The sequence below is a fragment of the Lepus europaeus genome, chromosome 15, assembly GCF_033115175.1.
Source record: "Lepus europaeus isolate LE1 chromosome 15, mLepTim1.pri, whole genome shotgun sequence".
In the NCBI taxonomy this organism is placed as follows: domain Eukaryota; kingdom Metazoa; phylum Chordata; class Mammalia; order Lagomorpha; family Leporidae; genus Lepus; species Lepus europaeus.
This window is the reverse complement of record NC_084841.1, coordinates 13,124,623-13,136,948: the sequence shown is the minus strand read 5'-3', so window position 1 is coordinate 13,136,948 and position 12,326 is coordinate 13,124,623. Positions and strand designations below refer to the sequence as shown.

General features: G+C 47.3%; 1 protein-coding gene across 1 annotated transcript in view; it reads left to right on the top strand.

The window, feature by feature from the left end:
• RETREG1 (reticulophagy regulator 1) overlaps positions 1-12,326 on the top strand; it is a 149,875-nt gene that overhangs the window by 31,548 nt on the left and 106,001 nt on the right. The window contains exon 2 of the mRNA XM_062211865.1: positions 11,062-11,168. Within this exon, the coding sequence (XP_062067849.1) occupies positions 11,062-11,168 (107 nt within the window). The remainder of the gene's footprint in view (positions 1-11,061; positions 11,169-12,326) is intronic.

The following is a 12,326-nucleotide window of genomic DNA, read 5'->3' as shown; positions in this document are numbered from 1 at the left end:
GATCACTATGCCATATGATACCCTTCTTTATGTTTTGAGCCACTGTCATATTAATAGAGCCAGTACATATTAAGGACACTTTCTGGCTACATATAAGTCTGCAGTTACATTAGTGAAGGAAAACAACGAAAACCCATTTTTACATCTCTGTTTTGAAGCAGTCACAAAGTAAATAATGCAGATCAATTTCAACATCAGAACTCTAAGGGCCTCAGGTGCTTTTATCCATAGATTTTCTTTATTTGAAGATCAAAAACCAATCAATCAGCAAAATTCTGCCTTGGCTGTTGCCACCGTTCACAGAGTAGATTGCTCTTTACCCAGAAATAAGGGTCAGGATTTTACCTCTGGAAAAACCCAAGTCTTGTGTGTTTTATCCTTAACCAAAGAAGTTAGTGATTTGGTTATTTGTTTTTATCTATGTTTGTATTTATTTTGGTGAACTATTTTTTCTTTCCTTATAAAAAACGTATCCTATTGAGCTATTTAATTTGTAAAACACATCATGGTGTCACGGAAAATCAGGTTTTGTCAAATGGATATACAACTAGTCAGTTGTTTTGGTCATTAGCCAGCGAATGGAGATCTACAGAAGGTTACTGCAGTATCGTCACCTTAATTTTCGTCACTAAGTTGCCCACAAGGCCCAGTGCCGTCCTCGCTCTCTGGACAGCTTGGCTGTCTCGCTGTGCTTTCCTCTGTTGCTAAGAGGCACAGGTGCCTGCCTGGAGCCGCCACATCCAGAGCCCCTCTGTGTATTCAGTAAAGAGTCAAGGAAGAGCTGTGGCCTTGCTGGTCGAATGGTGCCCCCCAGGAAGCTAAGGTGATGGGTTCCCTGAGGGTAATTTCGCTCCCCAGCCTGTTGGTGTCCTTGTTGAGTGTTGTGGAGTAAGTGCCATCACACTCAGTTGTCAGCAGCACGGACAGACTAACTTTGATATTAGTCACAATCTATACTTTTATAGGAAAAATTTCTTGCTAAAATCATAGTGCATTTGAAATGGAAATAATCTGGGGATTGCCCAGGTCCCTTCTTTTGGCCATGATTGGAGGGTGAGGCTCTGTCTGGATCTTACCCTGGTCTCCTTTGTCTCTGAGCATATGGAATGAGTATTATCTCTTAGCTGACCTAGATAATGGAGCAGAGATGGGTCCCATAAAGTACCCTAACACTACTAGGTGGATAAGCCATCTGGTTACTTGAACACCAGATTCAGATAAAAAATAATGTTGCTGAATCTGGGAAAGGAATAGAGGAAGGTGTAGGGGGAATAGAAAATAGTAAGAAAAGAGCACACAGACAAATTACCCAGTAGGAAGATGAGTCAGATACAAGCATGGCTAGAAATCCTATGTGGGCTGTGGTAATCACAAGGTAGACGTGAGTCACCTGGATAGTGTGGATGTTTTTACAGCAGTCGTTACACTGAGGTGGAGAAGTAGGTCACACTGTCTACAAGGAGAGGCATATGGTGATTTACAGAACCGTACCTTCCAGAAGCAGCTAAGCCATGCAGCACATCTTTGAGACGAGCAGGGTATTATTAAACCCATATGATTTCATATATTTATATATAGTTGTCAGCTACAATGTTTTCCTTTCGTGATATGTATATGTAATTGTCCTATATACTGTTTGCTTGTCTTGGTTTCCAGAATTTGGAATATTCTTTGTCAGATGAAAGTTATATCCTGCGCCAGCTAAAAGAGCAGGTAACTCTTAGTGAACCAGTGATAATTTAATTTAAAAAGACATTATTTTTCTTGGTTTTAATTGGTTAAAATAAATCCATTAATCTATAAAAATGTTTCTGATAATTAAAGACAGAAATTATTGGAAATATTATTTCTGAGTTTTCTTAGTCTTAAGATCCATTGATGTGGTCATGGGTCCCTAGACTGACATTAGATAAAGACAAGATTCAGTGGCCTAATTTTTTTTTTTTTTAAACTAAAAACCACTGTGAAGAGAAGAAGCTCTTTATGGCTACTGTGATGTGAATCCCACTGAGGGTAGGGCCTGCTCAAAGGGCGAGACCCTCTGCAGATGCACAGGACCAGAAGGTCAAAAGGGTCTGCACTGCGGAATTCATGCTTAATAATTTCACCTTTGAATTAATTTCTTTTTGAATTAATTTATTTATTTGAAAGAGTGTCAGGAACAGAAAGAGAGATAGATCTTCTGTCTACTGATCAACTCCCCAAATGACCACAATGACTAGGCTGAAGCCAAGAGCCTGGAACTACATCCAGGTCTCCCGTGAGGGTGGCAAGAACCCACACACTTGGCATCTTCCACTGCTTTCCCAGGTGCGTTAGCAGGGAGCTGCATTGGAAGTGGAGCAGCAGGGCCTCGAATCTGTGCTCATATGGTACACCATTGTCATAGGTGGCAGCTTAACCTGCTTTATTACAACACTGCCCCACCTTTGAATTTCTTTTGTGGGTGAAGTGGGCAAGGATGCTTGAGTATTACCTGGGGTACTCAGCTCCTGTGCAGTCCCAACTTTTTTTTTTTTTTTTTTTTAAGACAGAGTTACAGAGAGTGATAGAGACAGAGAGGTCTTCCATCCGCTGGTTCACTCCCCAGATGGCCGGAGCGGCCGGATCTGAGCTGTTCCAAAGCCAGGAGCCAGGAGGAGCTTCCTAGTCTCCCATGTGGGTGCAGGGGCCCAAGGACTTGGGCCATCTTCCACTGCCTTCCCAGGCCATAGCCGAGAGCTGGATCAGAAGAGGAAGCAGCCAGGATTAGAACCGGTGCCCATATAGGATGCCGGCACTTCAGGCCAGGGCTTTAACCTGCTGCACCACAGCGCCGGCCCCAGTCCCAGCTTCTATCAGTCCCCTCCTTGACACTGTTCTTGGCTGCCTTTTCCCTGCCACTTGGGATTCCTCCAAGGGGCTAAGAGGTGGCCACACATTGTTGTCGGCTCTGAATGGGCAGATCAGCAAAGTCGCCTGATGGTCGATTCAGGCTGTGTTCCATGATTCTTTGGCAGGGCCTAGTGGTGTTTTGCTCTCCTGCAGAGAACTTACACATGCCTTAGAGTAACTGTCAGCAGCAGCCAAGCAAATCCAACTTTACATGCTTTGACCTTAGTGGTGCAGTGGGTTTCATCAAAGGACTTAAGAAAATCTCTCATGATGTCCTTGTGGATGGAATGGGGTGACAGGGACAGGAATATAGTGGCCAACGAGATGATCTGCTACATTCATGAAATGCTGATAAATCTGGGTCACTCTGGTCATGGCCGGTGGCAGCATTCCAGTGCTGATCAAAGTTGTTCGTCAGCTGAGTGAGTGAGGACTGACGGCAGGCAGGTGTCGGATGTGTGGGTGTCCTGAAGCTGGGCAAGAGGAGAGAGGTGATTGATGCCACCCTTAGGGTCCACTGGTTTGAGTGATGGATCACGTCCAACATGAACGTGTTTAATAGGACAGACTTAGATTTTAAAATCACATCTCAAAAATAGAACTCTTTTTTTTTTTAACTGCCTATAAATTCATCGTGAGCCAGCATGCTGATAGACCTATTAAAAAGAACTGCTGAGATGGGTTGAAAACTTATGTCCACCCCAAATCCTGCATGTCAGTTTTGTAGCAGCTGTATTTATACTTGCCAAAAGCTGGAAGTGACCCCATGTCCTTCAGTGGGTGACTGGGTAGATGTTTGTGTCTCCTACCATGGGATATTATTCAATGATCACAACAATTGAGCTAGCAGGACACAAACACAACACTGAGGGAGCTTCCTTGTGTATTGTTGAGTGAAAGGGGCTCGTCGGAAAAAGCAAGCTCTGTGATTCAAACAATGTGATGTTCTGGAAAAGGCAGAACTAAGCAGACTGAAATGACGAGTGGCCGCCAGGGGCTCAGGAGAGGGCGGGGTGGACAGGTGGAGCACAGGGGATTTTTAGAGCAGGGACGCTCTTCTGTGTGGCACTGTCATGGTAGCTGCATGACTCTGTGCCTTTGTTGGAGTCACAGAGCTGTCCAACACGGAGTGAAGCCTACTGTAAGCTATGAACGTGATTAATATTAAGTTAATATTATCCATATTGGGTCATCAATGGTGACAGGTGTCTATGTACTCAATTGTACTCAATAAAGTACTAATAATGAAGATGCTAATAATGGGGGAAGCTATGTGGATTTTTCTGTAAACCTAAAACTGCTCTAAGAATAGTTTATACACTGAAGAAGAAAAAAAAAATCTTAGTGCAGCTATGAAGTCCAGAACAGAGGGATTAAGGGCCCTCGAGGTTCCCCCACTCTGTCAGACCAGGTGCCCAGGGGCACGTTTGGTGCGAATGAAGTGGGCACCTGGAGTCTGGCAGGAGGATGGGCGCCTCGGGAAGAGTGGGGAGGAACCGGGGAGCTTGTCCAGGCGCCTACACTTCCAGGAAGTCTGGTCACAGCCCCCAGGTTCTGCAGCTGTGGTGGCAGAACACCACAGGAGGGTGTTGAGGAGGGTTCCTGAAATCCCTTATGTCAGTTTGGTGTTCGAAATAGATACACCTTAGACACTGGGGACAGTTCTTCTAGCTCTCTCCATGGGATAGCAGGCAGATAGAGGCAGACAATTGTGTCCAGATGGCATTGTGAGTGGTAGGAAAGCCAGCTGGGAGTCATGTTGCCCAGACTCACATCCAGGGCCCATCTGCTGTGGAGCCAGCACAAGTTTTTCAGCCTTCCTTTTGCTCACCTGTAAAATGGGGGTGATGATAGCACCTCCATCGTGGGATTGTTACAAGGATCAGTGAGTGAAAACATACAAGACTCTTAGAACCGTGCCTCTTTTAGCTGAACATCAGTTATATTATTCATCTGGAGTTTGGCTCTGCAGGACAGAACTATTGCCACCAGGTATAGGCAAAGGTTAAGAGTGAACTTCTGAACACTTAGCCTCTAGCCTGTTCCTCTCCTGTAGTCCCTTTTGGGTACACTGTACTCAGCTTGTAGTGCGTTTGTCTGTTCCTCCTGGCTGGATCTGACTTCCTTGGGCAGTGAGAGTTTAGATGCCACCTGCGCCAGAGACCCTTCTTTGATGTTCTCAAGCAATTCTCCCCTCTCTTTTCTGCTCCCACACCATTTGCAACCGTGCTATGCCTAAACATGGTTGGTTACCTGTCTGCTTTCCCAGTTTCACTGGGGCAGGCAGGGCTTCTCCCAGCAACTAGCCTGGTGTCTGAGGATGGAATGAGAACAGTAATAATTGGATCCTGCAGAGAATGGGATGCTGCAAGAAATGTGGCACTTCCAGGTACGAGATGGGGGTAGGGGTGGAGCTGGGGATGTCTGGAGCTGATGAAAGTGTCACTCTGAGGACCCCAAAGCTCTGCCCAGCTTGGTGATTGTGCAACCTCTACTGCTGAGTCCCGGCGTCAGGATCCCCTGTGTCTGGTAGGCAGGGATCGTTCGTTCAGGGATGTCCTGTGAGATAGCTTTCACGTAAACAATGATGAGAAACAGTTTTGTTCACCTACATTGTAAAGAATAAATTTCCATTTTGTAGGTTACAAAACCCTCATTTTTCTTTGCGCTTTCGATGTTCGCTGAGAAAACCTTGCTTTATCCACATAGCAAATGTTAACAGCCATTTTTAAGAGAGTCTTTGGTGAATGACTAGTTTCAATGAAAAGTTGAATTATACTTTCTTGAACACTTTAAACTGCATTTGTGAATCTCATGTTGTCAATGTCCCTTTAAAGTACTTCTTGGCAAAGATTACCCAGATTGTACCCACGCTCCTAGGGAGCCTACCTGAATATCGTCCCAACAACCGAGATGGGCAGCTCGAGAGTCAGTAAGGATAACACGGTAGGGAACATTAGATTCGTTCAGATTACTGACTTCTTAATCAGCCAAGAAAAAGAAAGGCAGCTAAGCTATCTATGGGGGATAGTAGCGGAAAGTCGATGAATAAAGAGATAGAACCCAGCATCAGCCCTGCCTTTCTGATGAGCTGCGTCTCCGCGCATCCTGACGTGGTGAGGGGAGGTGGCCACTTATAGCTGTGGTGCCGCGAATCCCTGCAGCAGGAAGGAGGGGCCTCTGAAGAATTCACCACCAGGCAGTGAGTGCTACTGGCTGCTGACATCACCAGAGCAGATGCCGGACCCTCATGCACGGTGCCTCCTGGCGGAAGTTCGCACCACTGCCTATCGTGGAAGTGAAAAATAAATCCCTTCATTTATTTTCATTTTATTTGAAAGGGGTGAGGGGGAGAGAGAGTGCTTCTTTCCACTGGTCCATGTCCCCAATCACAAGTCTAAATTACTCAGCTACATATTTTAAAGTAGATCCACAAATTATCTTAAATATTATAAATGATTAAAATAACAAATATGTCTAGATTTGTCTAACTACAGATTGTGTTGTAATTCATGTTAGGGATTCATTTCTCAAGCGTTTCTCTACTTCATTCCTGGGTTAAAAGATGCTAACCTGCAAAGGAAACAACTGTGAAAGCCCGTGCAGTTGCGGCCTTACCTTCCCAAGCAGTGCTGGTGTTGTCTTCGCGGCTGATGGAGGAGTCTCACGGACTAACAAGACGTTGGCTGAGATGCCAGCTGGATCCTGGCCCAGGACATGGAGGGGACAGCCTGAGTGCCCTTTGGAATTGCTCCAAAGGGGGTTGGTAACCGGGTCTATGAAGCAAAGCCGTGGCATTAATTTCTTTCTGGAAGTTTGTAACTTCCAACAAGAGAATAACTAATGGCCTTCAGTGCTTCAATTATTTTTTTCTTTTTAGAAGATACTGAAATGGCTTTCTGTCTAGTTCTAAACACCTTTAAACTTGAGAGAACTTTCCATCTCTCTCCTAGGGCTTTGTCCAACTCTCAAAAAGGAGGCCATTCTAATGAAACCTACCCATCTGACTGTATTAGTAACTTTTCATCACCACCACACGATACCTGAGAATACTAACTTTGTAAAGAAAAAAGGCTTATTTACCCCTAGTTTTGGAGGTTCAAGTTCAAAAGTGGGCAGCCCCACTGGTTGGGCCTCTGTTAAGGGTGGCAAGGTGTATCAGTGAGGAAGGATCACATGGCAAGCCAGGAAGTGGAGCGAGCAGTTGAGCCCATTCATAACAACCCTTGGCCCCAGTGGCCCAAGAATCTACCATGAGGCCCAGCTCCTAATAACTGTAGTTAGATTGAATTTCCAGCCTCTTTGTACCGTTAACTTATGACTTTTGGGGGTTTAAATGTCTGTATGAGTTTGGGATCGAGTCCTGCTCAAACCATAGCACTAGCATTTCTAGATCCCCCTGATATGTGTGAGCCTAGCTCTGGGTTATGGCTTGCTGTTGGGCCCTGAGTCAGTTGGTGAGTCACGGTCAGCATTTAAACATATCATCATTTCTGTGGAAAATATCATAAGGCATTGTAAGTCATAAGGATAAACATTATTTTTTGAAACTTTGGGTTCATTAAATGTCTATCAGTGTAAATGAATTTCTTATTATAGTCACTGTCAAAAATTTTGAAAACTGCCACTTCCGTGTGAGATGGGGAAACCTGAGAGAGCCCCACACGTGAACAATAGCCGGAATGAATGATAAACTCATAGTGAGGAGGGAGGCGCCAAACAGAACAAACAGTAAAACACAGCCTAGTTCAAACAAACACTCATAGCTTTAAAAATTGGGCGTGTGTGGGGGCCAGTGTTGTGGCCTAGGAGTGCCAATTTGAGTCCCAGTACTAGGCCTCAGATGCAGCTTCCTTCTAATGTACCTGAGAAGGCAGCCGGAGATGGCCCAAGTACTTGGCTCTCTGCATCCCATGGGGGAGACCAGGATGGAGTTCCTGGTCCCTGATTTCAACCTGGCCCAACCCTGGCTGTTGTAGCCATTTGGGGACTGAACCAGTAAATGGATCGCTCTTTCTCCCTTTCTTTCTTTCTTTTTTTTTTTTTTGGATAGGCAGAGTGGACAGTGAGAGAGAGAGAGAGAGAGAGAGATCTTCCTTTTTGCCGTTGGTTCACCCTCCAATGGCCACTGTGGCCGGCGCATCGTGCTGATCCGAAGCCAGGAGCCAGGCGCCTCTCTTGGTCTCCCATGCGGGTGCAGGGCCCAAGCACTTGGGCCATCCTCCACTGCCTTCCCGGGCCATAGCAGAGAGCTGGCCTGGAAGAAGGGCAACTGGGATAGAATCCGGCACTCCAACCGGGACTAGAACCCGGTGTGCCGGCGCTGCAAGGTGGAGGATTAGCCTGTTGAGCCATGGCGCCGGCCATTCTGCCTTTCAAATAAATAAATCTTAAAAAAAAAAAAAAAAAAGGAGCATGTGGTGGCCCCTTACTGGAGGAACAAATTATTTGCTGTTGAAGACACGGATGCTGGCGTTGTGGATTTTCGTTATGACTGCTCCTTCTCTGGGCTGCTTTTTCACATTTGTTCCCCTTTGGTAGCGCAGTGCTTATCCCAGGGTAGGGAGTCCATAAAAAAGTATTTGTTGGATGAAAATACTAGTAATTGGACCTTGCACTTCAGAAGACCTAGGGAGAGGAGTCTGGGGTTTGGGAATCTGTAAGTTAGAAGTTTTCCAGGCAGCCAACCTGGTGGCAGTTGCAGATTGTTGTTTAAGAAGGATGCAGCTGGGCGGGAGCCGGCGCCGTGGCTCACTTGGCTAATCCTCCGCCTGCAGCACCGGCATCCCATATGGGCGCCGGGTTCTAGTCCCGGCTGCTCCTCTTCCAGTCCAGCTCTCTGCTGTGGCCCGGGAAGGCAGTGGAGGATGGCCCAAGTGCTCGGGGCCCTGCACCTGCGTGGGAGACCAGGGGGAAGCACCTGGTTCCTGGCTTTGGATCTGCGTAGCTCCGGCCGTAGCGGGCATTTGAGGGGTGAACCAATGGAAGGAAGACCTTTCTCTTTGTCTCTCTCTCTCACTGTCTAACTCTGTCAAATAAGAAAAAAAAAATTACAAAAAAGAAGAAGGTTGCAACTGGGGGCAGGTGTTTGGCCTGGTGGCTAAGTTGCTGCTTTAGATGTTTTCATCCCATACTGGGGCGCATGGCTTGGTGGCCACCTCACCTCAGCTCTGGACGCCCGCTTCCTGCTGATGCAAACTGGGAGGCAGCAGTGACTCCCCAGGTCTCAGGTAATGGAGTTCCTGCCACTCACATTGGAAAAGACTTGGACTCAGTTCCCAGCTCCTGGCCTTGGCCTGGCCCAGCAGAGCTGCTGCAGGCACTTGGGGAGTGAACCAGCTGATGGGAGCCTCCTTTTCTCTCTTTCTCTCTCCCCCTCCCTCTCAAATAAATACATTTTAAAAAAGAAAGGATGGACTTAGTCTACGTGCTCATTTGAGTGGCCCAGGTCACACCTGCAGTGAGCATTAAACTCGGTGCTGGAACTTGGGTTGCCCCTGTTCTGGTCAGAGTTCCGCCCACAGCTTCTCCCAGCATCTTGCGTGGAGCTACTTCCCGCCACACACAGTGCATGACCTCTGGGTGGCCAGATGCGGTGCTTCCTCCTTGTCCTCCAAAACCAACTGGCGTCTGGTTCTCCTTCTCTGTACCTTGGGCTTTCTGTCTGACAGTGCAGAGGCCAGACTCCTGCCCTTTGCCTGTCTGCTCAGTCTGGCCTGCCTCTGCCGGTCTCCAGCCCTCTCCTCTCTTCTGCTGCTGCTAAGGCCACCTCAGAGCACTCAGCCTGCAGTTGGCCTCTGCTCCTTGCTGGTCTCTGATCTGTGGGTGTTATGTCCTCTCGAATAGCCTCCATTCTCCTTGGAATTGCGTCGGTTCTCCCAGACCAAGGTCAAGTGCCACTCCCACCCAGTTCTCTCACCCGGTGCTCCCTGATTGCTGTCAGGCAGTCTTCCCTCTGTGATCTCTCTGCTTGCTGTGACAGCACCTGTACCTCACTTGCATTTTGTGAGCTCTGCCTCTGGTGGCTGAGAAAACGAGTTCATACAGGCAGTGTTGATGTGTCCCTCCGTTCTCTGTGTAGCTTGCCACCAGCATTTAATGTTGTCAAAGTTAATAGTACGCTTGGCCAATTGTGTAACACAGGGGTTTCAGCTTCCGAGAGCCTCGTGGCCAGGCTGGGAGCTCCCTGTGCCGTCTTGGCCGGTCCAGTCCTATGTAAGCCCAACAGCAGCAGAAAGGGTCCTGCGAGGTCTGGGTGCCGCTCATAGTGAAGACTTCTGTTTGTTTCTCTCCAGAGAGGAGGTAGGCAGGTGGCCACAGCGATAGTGATCGTAAAAGGAAAGGGGGAGCCGATTGGATCTTTAGGAGAAGGGGGCAGAGTGTTCAGAGGAGGCCTAAGACGCAGGACCAGGACGGTGAGTCAGGAGCATCTGCTGTAACCCGTGTCTGTCAGGAAGTGCCGCAGCTCCGGTTCCTTAGCCCGTCACAACCCTGTCTCGGGCCGGTTCCAGCATCCCTCTGCAGGGAGAAGCCCAGCACTGGGAGGGATATTTGGGCCACACCCACGACCACAAATCCTCTGCTGAAATGGAAGGTCAGAGCACAAAGCCTGGCACAAAAGTGCACATGGCTCATGGGCTTTTGTTTTGCTGACAAAATTGTTGTGCCTGTGAGTTGACTTCCAGGCCCGGTGGTTTTGAAAAGTGAAAGCATTGGGCCGGTGCCGCGGCTCACTAGGCTAATCCTCTGCCTTGCGGCGCTGGCACACCGGTTCTAGTCCTGGTCGGGGCGCCGGATTCTATCCCGGTTGCCCCTCTTCCAGGCCAGCTCTCTGCTGTGGCCAGGGAGTGCAGTGGAGGATGGCCCAAGTGCTTGGGCCCTGCACCCCATGGGAGACCAGGAGAAGCACCTGGCTCCTGCCATTGGATCAGCGCGGTGCGCCGGCCGCAGCGTGCCTACCGCGGTGGCCAATGGAGGGTGAACCAACGGCAAAAGGAAGACCTTTCTCTCTGTCTCTCTCTCACTGTCCACTCTGCCTGTCAAAAAAAAAAAAAAAAAAAAAAAAAAAAAGAAAAGTGACAGCATTGTCGAATGCATGATTTGTCTCCGTGGCGGGAAGTCAGCATGATTTTAAAGCAAACATTTCACTTAAGTGAAATCATGATTTCTTCTGTTTTTCTGCTGCAGGTTCCTGGCATTGACTCCATGGAGAGTGTATCACCTGATTTCCGTCATGATACTTGGGCGTGTTCTTATGCAAATAATAAAGGATATGGTTTTGTCTAGAACGAGAGGTAAGAAAGCTCAGGTTTCATTTTTATGGTTTTCAGTTTCCTAGACTTTGAATTTCTATACTTTGTGTAGGCACATTAACTAGTTTTTCCTTTGGTTAGTAGCACAGTAATTGATGAGGTAGGCACTGACTTTGCTTTTCTCAGTAGAATAATTAATTTGACTGTATGGTCTCTAGTCACAGCTGTTGCTCCTGGGAAGAACGTTTGTGTGTGCTGGTTTCTCTCTTGTCTTTAAGTTCTGTTTTAAATTCCATTTTGATATTTAAGTAGGCTGCGGTGAGGATAACAGTTAAATATTTATTACATCCCACGTGATGAAACTGGGCCACTGGAAAAATGGACCAGTTTATATAAAAATGTCCTCTGCTTCAGTGAAGGAAAACAGATAATTCAGGGTTTAAAAACAAATGATGGCCAAACAAATTTTTAAAGATAAATTGATGATGATTAAAAATGAATTAATTTTAACCACTGTTTAAAAGTGAGAACTTGAATTATTTTTTTAAATTTGTCCAAGATTTTTTTTTAAGTATTTTAACCATATTAGAAATCTGGCCGGCGCCGCGGCTCACTAGGCTAATCCTCTGCCTTGCGGCGCCGGCACACCAGGTTCTAGTCCTGGTCGGGGTGCTGGTTCTGTCCCGGCTGCCCCTCTTCCAGGCCAGCTCTCTGCTGTGGCCAGGGAGTGCAGTGGAGGATGGCCCAAGTCCTTGGGCCCTGCACCCCATGGGAGACCAGGATAGGCACCTGGCTCCTGCCATCGGATCAGCGCGGTGCGCCGGCCGCAGCGCACCAGCCGTGGCGGCCATTGGAGGGTGAACCAACGGCAAAAGGAAGACCTTTCTCTCTGTCTCCCTCTCTCACTGTCCACTCTGCCTGTCAAAAAAAAAAAAAAAAAAAAAAAAGAAATCTGAGTCAAGTTTTTCCATACGTGGAGGGGCCTTTTCTACCATGTTTGACCTAGTTTTTGTAAATGGTAAGAAGCCCTCCCCCGCCACCAGGAATAATTGCGACCCATGAACTTTAATGTCGTAAGAGAAATCTGATCAAAAATAGCCAAGAGAGGTTGCAATGGGGAATTTAATCTCAGCACTTGTATCCTAAGTGGAGGGATAATTTTGGTTGAAGTCTGTCTGGACTGATGTGCATAAGAAGAGC